The sequence below is a fragment of the Hakea prostrata genome, chromosome 7 (genome assembly GCF_041222555.1).
Source record: "Hakea prostrata isolate BN-2017 chromosome 7, UWA_Hpros_2, whole genome shotgun sequence".
Lineage (NCBI taxonomy): Eukaryota > Viridiplantae > Streptophyta > Magnoliopsida > Proteales > Proteaceae > Hakea > Hakea prostrata.
The window spans coordinates 44,168,804-44,184,253 of NC_142606.1; the positions used below are offsets into that span (position 1 = coordinate 44,168,804).

General features: G+C 41.8%; 1 protein-coding gene across 5 annotated transcripts in view; it reads right to left on the minus strand.

The window, feature by feature from the left end:
* Positions 1-12,903: 12,903 nt before the first annotated feature.
* LOC149011243 (Asparagine synthase family protein) overlaps positions 12,904-15,450 on the minus strand; it is a 92,874-nt gene continuing 90,327 nt past the window's right edge. Inside the window, exons 14-15 of one of the 5 annotated variants that reach the window (XM_089162204.1) lie at positions 14,669-14,771; positions 12,907-14,533 (exon numbers count right to left, since the gene is read on the minus strand). In XM_089162204.1, the coding sequence (XP_089018330.1) occupies positions 14,502-14,533; positions 14,669-14,771 (135 nt within the window). In that variant the 3' untranslated portion in view covers positions 12,907-14,501. Of the gene's footprint in view, positions 14,772-15,450 lie in introns of all 5 variants that reach the window. The other 4 variants (XM_089162203.1, XM_089162206.1, XM_089162202.1 and 1 more) reach the window with 4 other exon arrangements.

The window sequence follows — 15,450 nt, forward strand, 5'->3', positions numbered from 1 at the left end:
CCAAATGTGTACTATTAAAACTACAATACAGATTACAAACTAAAAGATAGTGTTGGTAATACTCCATATATATCAATATTGTTTAATTGACGGGGGACAGATTCCTTACCTGGATTCGCTTTCCCTTTTATGAAGTATTCGTAGCGGAAGTTTAGATCCACGTTCTCGTTCAACCACCAAAGCTCTAGGTGGACTTGAACCAAATGTGTACTATTAAAACTACAATACAGACTACAGACTAAAAGATAGTGTTGGTAATACTCCATATATATCAATATTGTTTAATTGACGGGGGAAAGATTCCTTACCTGGATTCGCTTTCCCTTTTATGAAGTATTCGCAGCGGAAGTTTAGATCCACGTTCTCGTTCAACCACCAAAGCTCTAGGTGGACTTGAACCAAATGTGTACTATTAAAACTACAATACAGACTACAGACTAAAAGATAGTGTTGGTAATACTCCATATATATCAATATTGTTTAATTGACGGGGGAAAGATTCCTTACCTGGATTCGCTTTCCCTTTTATGAAGTATTCGCAGCGGAAGTTTAGATCCACATTCTCGTTCAACCACTAAAGCTCTACCGGGGCAATTCCAAAATCACTAGGAAAGGGAATGATACCCACAACCCAAATGCCGTGGATTAATGGAATGAAGATCAAAAACGAGGAAAGGAAAAAAATTTCCAAGCCTGCGATTCTAAGAGAGAGGGAGAGAGAGATGGAGCCGCCGTTTCTCAGAGATAAATCTCGTGCGAATGAATCACTCACTTACTCACTAATGCGGTGGTTACCAAAATATATAACCCTATTTTGTAACCGCCCTAATAGTGAGTTTCCAATATTGCCCTTGGGCATTTAATTTATTAATCATATTAATAAATTCCAACAGCTCCCACTTGTACAAGGGCAAGTGTTAATCTTTCAATGTGTCCCAGACACACTTGTATATCCCAGATATACACATTCAATCTCTCTGCTATGTATCCCAGATACATAGACCTCTTGTGTCCCAGACACACATGTATATCCTAGATATACATATTCAATCTCTCTGTTATGTATCCCAGATACATAGACCACCTGTGTCCCAGACACTAATATCCACAAGTCATACTGGCAAATGGGTTGTGCGACCGGTGATATACCTGCACGCGTGAGCCCCAAATTAGAAACCTTCCTAGAAGGCCAGAATGGCACATCACTCATAGAAACAAATCAAATAAGCATTAGTATAACACAGTGTCCTAGGTTTATTCAAACTCACCGGGACTAAAGGTATCTCGATCCCTCGAGAGATCACCTTCTTGTCCTTAAAATGTTCACTACTGTAATACATACAGTTGGCGCCAGCAAACACTTTTTAGGATGCAGTTAAATCAAACCTTTCCTTTCACCCCAGACCATCACTACACTTAGGATTGACTCCTTTCCCGGTAGTGCCCCTTTAGGTCGAATCAATCATGACCATAGGTAACACCCCAAAGTAGCCACATCAACCCTTCGTTTCATGATGTTGTCGAAAGTCACTAAGAACACTAATGGACCATAAAGTCCAGGACTCACACAATGAGAGGAGCAGGGATCCATCCTCTCATTTCCAATGATCACTATGCACACATAGTATGATATACGTGCTATGGTGGAGCATTCTATATACAATAGAACGTATGTCCATCTCAACATCATACAGGTCTTAGTCCAGTCGCAACCCCTTGCACCTAACCCGAGTTTCTTTATTGTCGCCACCCTAGAGCCACATAAAGTACTCGCACCTGGCTCCTATAGGCAACATGAATAGTGGGACCATTCATGTCGATTCTCTTCACAATAGAGAAACTCATCTTGATTCCAAATCAAGGCGACATCATGATTATGAATTGACCTACACAAAGTCATTCATAATCTGTCTCATCTTTGCTCGCCTCCAAGGTGCCAGAGGCGGATGCTCGTGTGAGTGAGCCATTCTCTTGCCTATTGACATATCTTGTTTTATGCTAGAAGAAACACAATCACACTGAAAGTGAATAAAAATAAATGCTGGAATGAACTCATATTACTCATTAATAAGAAAGTCTCAGTACAAAAATAAGTCACAATCTACGCAAGCCCAAGGATTTTACATGAGAAATAAAAACATCCTTGGCTATAGGTTTGGTAAGAGGGTCAGCTACCATCTGACTAGTAGATATATGCTTAAGTACAACTTTCTTCCTTGATGTAATGTCTCTAACAAAGTGATATCTCAACTGTATATGTTTGGTCTTCCCATGATACTTGGGGTCCTTGACATAGCTAAGAGCTACCGTACTATCATAGTAGACAAGGGCAGCCTCTTTGGATGTCATCACAATCCCAGTATGTCGAAGGAATCTCCTCAACCAAACATCCTCTTGAACCGCAGCTGAGCATGCCACATACTCTGCTTCCATGGTCGAGAGGGATATACAAGCCTGCTTCTTGCTACACCACGAAATGGCCTCGCCATTCAGCAAGAAAGCATATCCAGAGAATGATTTGCGCTCATCGATGTCTCCAGCCCAGTTGGCATCACTATAGCCAACTAACCGCAAATCCGATCCTTGGTAACACAACATGTAGTTACTCGTTCCTCTGAGATATCTCAATATCCTCTTGATTGCTTTCCAGTGCTCTATGCCTGGGTTTGATTGGTACCGACTAACCAAACCCATTGCATAACAAATATCCGGCCTAGTACACATCATAGCGTACATAAGGCTACCCACTGCAATGGAATATGGAACTCTTTCCATCTTGGTTTTCTCCTCTAGAGTCTTAGGACCCATATCAAGGCTCAAATGCAAACCCTTCTCCACTGGAGTATCATATGGTTTGCAGTTGTGCATCTGGTATCTCGTCAAGACATTGTCATTATAGGTCTCCTGAGATAAACCCAGTAATCTCTTTTGCCTATTTCTGACAATCTTGACACCAAGCACATAGCTTGCTTCACCCATGTCCTTCATATCAAATACGGAGGACAACCATTTCCTAATGGTTTCCAATAGCTCCTTGCTATTGCTAGCCATAAGTATGTCATCTACGTACAGTGTCAGAATGACATAATTATTATCAAATCTCTTGGTGTAAACACAGTGGTCTTCCTCAAGCATGGAAAAACCATTTTCCATCATAGCTTGGTGGAAGCGCACATTCCACTGTCTAGATGCTTGCTTTAAGCCATATATGGACTTCTTAAGCTTGCACACTTTGCGCTCAAGTCCATTAGCTTCAAAGCCTTGAGGTTGATCCATATAGATCTCTTCCTCAAGTTCTCCATTGAGAAAAGCAGTTTTTACATCCATCTGATAAAGCTCCAAGTCCAACTGAGCAACAATAGCTAGTATGAGGCGAATTGAGGCAAACCTACCCACAGGGGAAAAAGTTTCCTCATAATCAACGCCCTCTCGTTGGGTGTAGCCCTTAGCCACTAAACAAGCCTTGAATCTCTCAATAGATCCATCCGCCTTTCTTTTGATCTTGGGAACCCACTTGTTCCCAATTGCCTTTCGGCCTGGCGGCAAGTCAACCAAGTCCCAGACATGATTAACTTTCATCGACTCCAACGCTTCCTTTATTGCTTTCAACCATTCATTTGAGCTTGATCCCGCAAGAGTCCTGCACGCTCTTTGGTTCATGCTCATCGACTGAAGTCATCTCACAGTCGATCTCTTCAGGAGTTACCATGTAGGCTTCATCCTCTATGTCGAAACGTTGACGAGGAACTAGCCCGCGCCCACTATGGCGCAAGTGCATGTCAGATTGCTCACCGTCTAAGGTAGCTATCACATTTGCACTCCCACTCCCACTAGGATCTTCTAGATGAACCCCAGGTTCATTATCTAGAATCTGAATCCCTGGAGTGACAAGACCACTATCTTGTATCTCAAAGAATTCCGATGATTCTTTGTTAACTCCTGAAAGAGATGGAAAATCATTTTTCCAAGAATGTTGCATCCCTAGACTCAAGTTCCGTTCTCCTCTTACTCTCATCTAGTCCAATGAAGACATGGCCCTTTGAGGGTTCAGAATATCTCACAAAGATACACTTTCTTCCTCTGGGTCCAAGCTTTCCATATTGGTGAGAAGTAGAGTGAACATATGCTGCACATCCCCATGAGCGCAAGTAACTCAAATCTGGCTTCCTTCCAGTCCACAACTCATATGGTGTGGAAGGAACCGATTTGGTTGGAACTCTGTTGAGGATATAGGCCGTAGTCAGCAAAGCATCTCCCCAATAAGAGATGGGTAGATTTGCCTGCGCCATCATGGATCTCACCATGTCTAGCAAAGGTTCTATTCCTCCTCTCAGCAACCCCATTTTGCTGTGGAGTCCCTGGAATAGTAAGTTGTCTAGATATCCCCTTTTCATCACATAACCCTTTGAACATATCGGAGAGATACTCTCTACCTCTATCCGTTCTAAGAGTTTTAATCTTTTTATCTAATCGATTCTCAACTAAGCTCATGAATTTCTTAAAACATTCCAGAGCTTCTGACTTATGAGAAATTAGATAAATGTGACCATACCTTGTATAGTCATCTATGAATGTGATGAAATAAGACTGTCCTTTTCTAGTATGCACATTCATGGGTCCACACACATCTGAATGGATAAGTTCTAAAGGAAGAGAGGCTCTCAAAAGCCTTTTTAAATGGTTTTCTAGTTGCTTTTCCTGCTAGACATGACTCACAGGTTGGCAAATCAGATAGTGAACCTTGGCCTAAGAGACCTTCTCTTGCCAATCTGTTCATCCTATCTAAGCCAAAATGTCTTAGTCTAGCATGCCACAAATTATAATCAATACACACAGTATCTTGGCAAACAAAAGCACTACTAGAATTAAATGAATAATCAATTGTATCCAATACAATGAAACCATTCAGAAGAAAACCATAACCATAAACTGTATCACCCAGATACAAAACCAAAGAATTGTTTTCAAATACAACTCTAAAACCATGTCTCATAAACCACTCTTGTTTCTGTTCCCACCTCTATTACTTTTCCTAGACCACTGAGGTTGAGCTCTCTCCTTCTTGCACTTGAAGCCTGCACCCTTACTAGTGCTTGCTTCAGCAGCAACTACTTCAGTGTGAGGGACATCGGCCAACATCCGATCCTCCTCTAGCTCAAGGTGCTTGGCAGCTTGAACAAATGTCTTGACCTCATCAACATGAGTCAAGAAGATCTTCATATGCTCCCAAGTCTTTGGCAATGACCTGATGACTGCGGAGACTTGCTCCTCATCAGTCTTCTGGCGCCCACATGCGCTCAACTCACTAATCATGTTAGACATGATGGTTATATGCTGCCTCATGGTGTAACCCTGGCGCATCTTATAACCGTCAAAGGTGAGTCCGAGCTGGCGGCCTCTTGTGGTGGAAGTCTCTCCATACTGGAACTTCACAGCCTCCCACAAAGACTTTGCAGTCCTATGCTTCTCATAACGAAGCATCAGGTCATCCCTCATGGAGCTCAGGATTGTAATCCTGGCTACCCGGTCTTTCCTCTTCCAGGCATTGTAAAGCTCAAGGTTCCTGCTATACTGTGCAGTGGTACCTTCCTCAGGTGGGGACATGGTCTAGTTTACGGTTTCCAGCATGTTCTATTCTTCTAAGAGATACTGCACCTTTCGGTGCCAAAGGTCATAATACCTCTCATTCAGTTTATCTCCTTTCGCGAAGTTAGCAACAATGCTCTTGGTAGCAGCCATTTATCCTAGAGACATTACATACTAGGATGAGTTCAACTATTCTAGCATAAAACACAACTCAAGCAACAGCAAATCACACTAGCATAGTCAACCTATGGGATAAGCATTTAAACCAAAAGAAATGCTAACAAACATTCAATCAAATTCTCATGCAAACCCACATAGACTTATACACTAGTTTCATTCTGTGCAAGAAACATGATTGATAGACCCAAAATAAAAAATAGTTTTATTAAAATAAAACATGCAATCATGTTAAAGCTATGAGGTGGTTCACACAGAACACTTCTACCTCATTAGCTCCCACTAGGCCCCATTAGGCCCTCAATGCCCAAACACCACACAGATTGTCGAGCCATTAGTGTCCAGTAAGTTAGAAACACATTCTGAACTGGACAGACCAATATCCAAAAAAATCCATCTCCCAGAAGGATTGCCGTCTGCCTTTTATACCCAGACGGATGACCGTCTGCCTAGACGGAAAATCCGTCTGGCATTCTGTGACCAGAAAACGGCGTTTTTTCTAGATTTTTTTATGAACCGATTTCAAAAAACGGTAAAACACATTTTTTCACTGGAAAAATCATCCAAAAACTCATGAAAAAAATCCAACAATAAATTTTAAACAAAAAATTATCATCATGGATTATCAATTCATGCAAATCTTCATTAGGAAAATTCACAAAGATCTCCCACTCGGATCCGAACCAAAATAAGGGTTTCCATAAACCCTATCAATTCTCCCATGGGTTTCGTATTAAACCCTTGATCCTCCCATTGGATCCATACAATAAAATTAAACAATGGGGAGGAACAAAAAAACGTGGGAACCAATGGCTCTGATGCCAATGTTGGTAATACTCCATATATATCAATATTGTTTAATTGACGGGGGAAAGATTCCTTACCTGGATTCGCTTTCCCTTTTATGAAGTATTCGCAGCGGAAGTTTAGATCCATGTTCTCGTTCAACCACCAAAGCTCTACCGGAGCGATTCCACAATCACTAGGAAAGGGAATGATACCCACAACCCAAATGCCGTGGATTAATGGAATGAAGATAAAAAACGAGGAAAGGAAAAAAATTTCCAAGCCTGCGATTCTAAGAGAGAGGGAGAGAGAGATGGAGCCGCCATTTCTCAGAGATAAATCTCGTGCGAATGAATCACTCATTTACTCACTAATGCGGTGGTTACCAAAATATATAACCCTATTTTGTAACCGCCCTAATAGTGAGTTTTCAATATTGCCCTTGGGCATTTAATTTATTAATCATATTAATAAAGTCCAACAGATAGAATAAAAATACAAGTACTTGATTGATTTGTTGATGATTGTATTTTACATCCTTCTCCAATGCTCCTTAAATAGACACAAGCGTGGTTAATTACTACCATAACACTCTCACGATTTGAATTTGAAAAAGGGAAACCACCATAACCTCCCTTGAGAGTCAACGAAAACCACCACAACTTCTACATGACTACTAACCACCAAAACTTTTACATGAACACCATATATTCTCAAATCCCATCCAAATGTGTTGAACCTGGTTCACCTCTGGTCCAGACAGTCATCCTCTCACGTAGAATTGGATTTCATCCCAAGTTCATTATTAAACCAGGCTACGATTTGATAATTTTTTTAGGAATGAACACATATTCACCTCACTTTTGTCGAACAAATCGAGATCAAATATAAGCATATGTGGATTTCCTTAGATTAAAATCGAAGGGAAAGCGAATGAACTAATGTTTACAACTATCATAGTTGCAAATATCGATGCCAAAAAGAAAAAGAGAGTGATAATCTTTAAAGCAACGGGTAAAATCGTCCAGTGAGCATTGATAGTGCATTGTATTCCACAATTGGAGGAACTCCTAACTGCTTCTTTGATTTTTGCAAGGAAAATTCCATAAAAACAGTTTATTAAGATCGAGAGGAAAAATTTTAAAACTTAACAAGTGACAAAGAAGAGTTAACAAGTGATACTGTAAGCCTCCATTTGATTTCATAATCAGATTCACGTTTTCTCTCGGTCATAGTTTTAAATCCAGCTACTTTGCGCATTGGTGAATCAAGTGGGTTGAACCAATTACGTAGTGGTTTGTCATTCATCTCGGTTGCGCTTCAATCTATCGGTTTGGTCTGATTTTTATTGATCTGAATAAAAAACCAATGAGGACAAGGCTTGGCTTTGATTACGCAGATCCAATGCCTCACTGAATTAATAATATGAAGTCTAAAACATAAAATAAGGGCATGAATTTGTCTAACTAACCTGTTGTAACACTTTCTAACTCTAAAATGTTATTTGAAGTTGCATTAGTTACAAAGTTTAAATCATATGATTATCATGCATGGAGATGATTAGATCAATGGTTTAAAAGGAGATTAATGTTTAATCAATACAAAAACCTCCCCATCCAAACTCCCATGGGGAGGTTTTGGGTTCGCACCATCCGGCGGCACATATATTAGTAATATTCCCCCCCCCCCCCAAATAATATCAACTCGCCAGCTCCAAAAATCTCTCCATATCATTGAGGGACCACTGTAAGAACCACACTAGCTAAACCCCTTGACAACCTCCACCATACACAATCTGCGGCTCCACAAGTGAAAGATCTCACCGTGAGAGGACGAGGCCGATCAAAATTTGTAGGACTATGTGTAGGGGAATCAGGGGAGATACCCGTTGATAGCAGAAAGTGACTTTTTGATTGTGTAGGGAGGACTTGGGAAGAACTGTGAGTATTGAGAGAGAGTTCTATAAGAACAATGTAATGGAGAGGATGATTATCAATGAAAAATTATCTTCTATATCTTCTCTATTTTAGGAGATGCCAACCTTGAATCTGGCTATCCTTTTCCCTATTCTCATGCTTGACCATAACATTTGGTGCTTTCATTGAGATTTGAACAGCCCAAATGACAGAGAACACGAAACTTCGGTAGATGGATGAAGCCATCAAGCTGCTGTAGGAGGCGATGAATGACCATAATGGACGAATGGGGACAATGCAGACCTCTGTACAAGGAAGGATAGAAACCTTGCAAAATGTTGTAACAGAACAACAGAACTCCTCCAATGAGCTATCAGTTCGGTTCACCACCCTTGAAGGACGAGTGGAACAAACTCTGCGGTTGCTCACTTCTTAGGCAGAAAGCCGACAAGTCTCTGGAGTATCATCTGGAGCAGGAACACCAATGAATGGCACTGCCCCCATTCACCAACCCACTCCCCACCATTTCCACAATTGCCCAGGCCACCTTCAACAATCTCATCCAGACTTGTACCTTACGGCTTGAGTTTCCCAGATTCAGTGGAGAAGACCCTCTTGGTTGGATCTTTAAGGCTAACCAGTTCTTCGAATACCACCATACCAACAACGAACAGAGACTCTTGGTTGCCTTCGTACATATGGACGGACCAAGGCTCTAGTGGTACCAATGGATGCACCAAGCATCAATGTTTACAACATGGTTGGACTTCACCAAGGCACTGGCAGTAAGATTTGGCTTGATAGAGTTTGACAACTCTCAGGAGCATTGGCGAAGTTAAATCAAACCTCAACAATGGAAGATTATCAGACCAAATTTGAGAGGTTAGCCAACAACTTATATACTCTACCGGCATAATTCCTTGTTAGTTGTTTCACTGTTGGGCTCAAGGTGGAGATACGCAATGTGGTCGTGGCATTCCGACTAGCAACGTTAACAGAGGCAATGGCATTAGCCCAGTTGCAAGGGGCCAAACTAATGGAGTTGTGAAGAGCCTCACGACCATTCCAAGGCCGAAACCCCCCTTTCTTGGCAGCTCCACCCATTATGACACCACCCCCTCCACCAAAAATTCCTATTCGGCGCCTTTCACCTACAGAAATGCAACAACGTCTCAACAAGGGACTGTGTTACGATTGCAATGAAAAGTACAACCCAGGTCATCACTGCAAGCAAAGACAGTTGTTCCTACTCGAGTATGACGGTCAGAACGAACCAGTGATTACAGAACTAGATATGGCAGCTGTAGAAGGGGAGAAACTTGATGTACAGATAGATTTTGCAAAGGGCATCGCTGGAATTACGTACCTGTCACTTACCGGAGAACCCTCACCGACAACACTGCAGTTCATCGGAAGGATCGTGGGGAAGCCGATTAAAGTATTGGTGGATGGTGGAAGCACCCATAATTTTTTACAGAGTCATGTCGCGAAGCATCTGGGCATTCCGATTGAAGAAATCCTGGAGATGACGGTGTTGGTAGGGAATAGTAACCGAATCAGAAGCAAGGGAAGAATTAGGGCTTTATCAGTGACGCTACCAACTAGCTCGATCACCATTGTTGTGTACACACTTCCTCTATTCTAGGTAGATCTCATCCTCGGCGTCCAGTGGTTAGCAACCTTGGGATCACGATGGTGTTTGATTACAAGCGGTTGACCTTAACCTTCAACTTCGGTGATGAGGAGATCACCCTCTACGTTGATGCTGCTAGAGAACTAACATTGAGAGATGAGGTGAATGTGCAGTACTGGTTCAGTGGCAGGATACTATCACCTAGAGTTGGTAGGCAGACCGGGTGAGCGAACCATAGAGGATGAACCGGAGGAATTGAGTGTCATACTCGCAGAATATTGGGACATTTTTGAATTTCCATATGGGCTTCCACCGAAAAGGGCTTAGGACCACATGATCCATCTAGAGCCCCAAGCCCAGCCTGTCAACGTGAGACCTTGCCGGTACCCATATTACCAAAAGACAGAAATTGAGCGCCTAGTGAGAGGCATGATGGGTTCAGGGATCATTCGACAAAGTACAAACACTTTTTCATCACCAGTTCTTCACATAAAGAAAAAGGATGGGACCTGGCGGTTTTGCGTTGACTACCGCGCCCTCAACGCTGTGAATGAGGCCAAATTTTTCTCCAAACTAGATTTATGATCCGGGTACCATCAAATATTGATCGAAATGAGGATGTTCACAAGACAGCCTTCCGAACTCATGAGGGCCATTATGAGTTTCTCGTAATGCCATTTGGGCTTTCCAACACACCATCAATGTTTCAATCCACCATGAACACAATTTTCGGCCCATGTTGCTAAGGTACATGCTCGTATTTTTTTGATGACGTCCTTGTTTACAACCCTACGTGGACCACCCACCTCTTGCAATTAAGGGAAGTGATGGGCTTGTTGCGAGCCCATAAACTTTATACAAATTGAGCCAAGTGCTCATTTGGGCGTCGCTCCATTGAATATTTGGGACATTTCGTGTCGGCCCAAGGAGTGAGTGTTGACCCAGCCAAAGTAGAGGCGGTTCTCCAATGGCCTGTTCCTAGAAGTGTTAAAGAGTTGCAAGGATTCCTTGGCCTCACCGGATATTACTGCCGATTCATCCTCCAATACGCTCACCTTCCCGCACCGCTAACAGACTTACTCAAGAAGGGGTCTTTCACTTGGACACCAACATCACAAGCCGCATTTGAGAAACTACAAGAAACGCTAACGTTTACTCCAGTTTTGGCTCTCCTAGATTTTTCTAAGGGATTCGTTGTAGAAACTGACGCCACCGGTGAGGGCATTAGAGCGATACTATCCCAAGGAAAGAGACCAATCGCATTCTTTAGCAAAAGGCTTTCCCCCAGGATGCTGTTGGCATCGACATACGTCTGCGAAATGTATGCGGTTACTCAAGCTGTGCAAAGGTGGCGCCAATACCTATTGGGCCAACAGTTCACCATAGTTGTTGATCAGAGGAGTTTAAAGGAGCTCAATACCTAGGTCATCCAGACAACAGAGTAGCAACACTGGCTCTCAAAGCTTCTAGGTTTCACATTCGATATTGTGTACAAACTAGGATGAGAGAATTCGGCCGCCAAAGCCCTATCTAAGGAGCCCAACGTCACCGCCACTCTGTTTGCATTCTCCCTGCCACGTTTGAATTCCTTGATATTTTACGGCAAGAGATCAACCAAGATAAGGAGCTTAATGCCATGAGGGAGAAGTTACAGGAAGATCCAACAGCAAGTCCACACTTTTCAACAAGACAAGGGGTTCTGTTCTTTAATAATCGGTTGGTGCTTCCTAAAGAATCCACCCTGTGACAACAATTTCTCAAGGAATTCCATGCCTCACCAATTGGAGGGCACGCCGACTTCCATCATACCTACTGACGAGTATCAGCTAATTTATTCTAGAAGCATATGCGTCAAGAAGTAAAGGAATACATTGAAAGGTGTCACGTTTGCCAGCAAATGAAATCAACCACCATGGCTTCGACAAGGCTCCTGCAACCTCTACCAATTTTGGTCAGGGCGTGGGAAGATGTATCCCTCGATTTTATTACGGCTCTGCCAAACTCACAAGGGAAGATGATCATTCTAACTGTGGTGGATTGCTTGATGAAATACATGCACTTCTACTCTCTGCCATGCCACATCACTAGCAAAAAGGTTGCAGAGTTTTTCTTCATCGAAATAGTTCGACTCCACGGGGTGCCCCGATCACTGGTTGGTCATAGAGATCCCAAATTTATTAGCACCTTTTGGCAAGAACTCTTCCATCTCCATGGAACCACTCTGGTGATGAGTAGCGCGTATCACCCTCAATTAGATGGTCAAACAGAGGCCTTGAATAAATGTATGGAAATATACCTTCGGTGCTACGTCACCAATGATCCGACGAGATGGGTTCAAGTACCTCCCTTTGGCGAGCTATGATACAACACAACACATTAGACTTCAGCAAGCATTGACACCATACGAAGCTCTCTATGGCCGACGACCTCCCATGCTGGCTCAATACATTCCAGACACATCTTCAAATGAGGCTGTCGACTCAGAGCTGCAAGATCGAGCTCCGATCCTTCACACCCTGAAATCCAACCTTCACCAAGTCCAGGAACACGTGAAACACTTTGCATACTAGCAACGAAAGGATTTGGAGTTTAACGAAGGGGATTGGATGCTGGTTCGACTCAGACAATACCGGTAGAACACCTTAGCGCTGCGTGTTAATCAAAAGCTTGGTAGGAAGTATTCGGACCATTTCAGGTACACGCACGCGTTGGCAAGTTTGCTTACTGTTTAGAACTGCCAGAGACCTCCCGAATTCACCCTGTTTTTCATGTCTCGCTCTTGAAGAAATATGTGGGAACTCCGACAACCCCAACTTTGCCACCCACACCGATAGCAAAGTGAGCACTACCACAACCCTTGGCTATACTGAATCACAGGAAAATCAAGAGAGCTCAGGTCATCAGCAAGGCTTTGATTCAATGGAAGGATCTACCACCCAAAGAAACGACATGGGAAGATATGGAAATTCTGTGGCGACTATTTTCGTTAATAAACCTTGAGGACAAGGTTCCTGTGGATTGGAAGGGTGATGCTACGGTGGTTGACTATTCATCGATTAATGAGATGGAATCTGATGCATCACCAACAAGGACCACTGTGAGGACTACACCAGCTGAACCCCTCGATAACCTCCACCAGACACAATCTGCAGCTCCAATGAGAGAAAGATCTCACCGCGACAGGAGGAGGCCGATCAATTTGCTAGATTATGTGTAGGGGAATCAGGGGAGATATTCATTGATAGTAGAAAGTGAATTTTTAATTATGTAGGGAGGATTTGGGAAGAACTGTGAGTACTGAGAGAGAGAGAGCGCTATAAAAACAATGTAATGGAGAGGATGATTACCAATGAAAAATTATCTTCTATCTCTTCTCTATTTTAGGAGGTGCCAACCTAGAATCTGGCTATCCTTTTCCCTATTTTCATGCTTGACCATAACACAAGCACAATCTCCTTCTCACTATTGCTTGCTTCTCTCCTATCCCGACACTTTCGTCTAATAATGAGGATTTACCTATTGCTGAGGAAAATGTTTTGGCAGTTGCAGATATTTCAAGGGAAGATATAACAGAGGCCTAATGGTTATTTTGTATTGTAAATAGTAGTAGATGTTTTGCTGTGAGGGTACAAGCTTTGGAAGAAGGATTAAAGGTGTGGTTGAGGAGCTGAAGATTCATGTTCACAGATCATTTCCACTTGACTTCGGTGGTTGGCTTCCGGAACCCCAATTAACATTTTATTCCTACTCTGGTATATCTACACGCATATACAGCACACTACATTTCTTATGCATCCAGGTTTTGTTAACTATGTAACCCCAGCAATTGTTATATCAGATGTCTGATGTAATAGGGATTACTCTACAAGGACTCACTATATAAACTTTGTATCTTTTTACTAGCATTTAAAAAAAATTAAATAAATAAAAAATACATTATTGATGAAATTAACAAAGATAAATGTTTCCATCTTTTTAATTTAAAAAAGAAAATAAATTAGAATTCGTATTTTAATTGGTGATAGTATCCATATTATAGCACTACTCTGAACCTACAAATGACATCACTTCGATCACCATGACTGTTTACTGTGCTAGAACAAAATTCTTCAGAAAAAAATTGATGGTGCTTTCTAAAGCATTGAATCTTCCTCTTAATCCTCACATTTTTTCCCACAAACCAAATCCAAAATACATTAACCAACTCTTGGTTTTCAAAATATACATAATGCAACAATGACTTGGCTCCTGTAATGATCCCCTTTGATGGGTTTGAGCAATAATGCCGAGACCCTATTGGTCTTCCAATTCCTCCCTCTTGAAAGAGTGGAAAAAACACTTCAAATTGAGGATGTGGGCAATGTTCCCCATAGTTCAATCATCACTGTCTTCTATAGTAGATCTTAATGGGATTCAAGCAGATCAGGTCCCTGACCTTTTGGTTACATCACAAATGCAACACACAACAGAACCAAGACAATGAGTACATAATGCTCCCTCTTTAAACAATGACAATGAGAAAGTGACTACCTTCACAAAGCATGTGTTGAGACAGTATGTGAGGTTGCACCTGTTTGCATGTGGATAACTACACTTCCTGCAGATGCCTGGTTTGCTGATCGATTGCTTCCAAAATTCTTCTTGTTTGACTCCCTTGCTATTCTTGAACCAAACTGGAAAAGAAAATAAAATCTGTGTCAGAGGTTCTACCAATTTCACAATGCCCAAAAAAGTTGCTGTACAAAAGCTGGTGAACCAATGCAAAAATTAGAGAAATGTTTCTCTTTTCCTGCCCAATTAAAAAATATTCAGGCCTTTAATGTGGTTTTGCTTACATTCTGAACTTTATCAGCAGTTGATGTTTAGAGTACAACTAGCCATGATTTAAAGAGAAAGGGTCATTTTGCTCAAAGGCACTTCAAAGAATTAATGAAAAACTACCCTGACATTGGATATCTTATGCCTACTCCTGGTAGGACACATTCATGGGAATAACATCTCCCTAAACTAGCAGAATGATGGCAAGAAATTTTGATTGAATGCTGGCATAAGGCTGCTGAAATTGTGACTAAAATTTAATGATGACTGAACAGATAAATTAGGAACAAGATGGGTGGACAAAAAAACAAAAACAAAAAAAGAAAAAGAAAAGACAGAAGATAGGATGTGTAAGGAAAACTTTAACTTCAAATCAGCATAAATTGACTACAAACTTAGATCAACTGAATGCCAAACAGCAAGGAGCAAAATCACCAAATTTGACCTCAGGCAGATGATTGAAACTAAAGTTTCAGCCACAACAACTAAGGGGACAGATTCACCCAAAAAACTAGGGGACTACAACTGAATAAG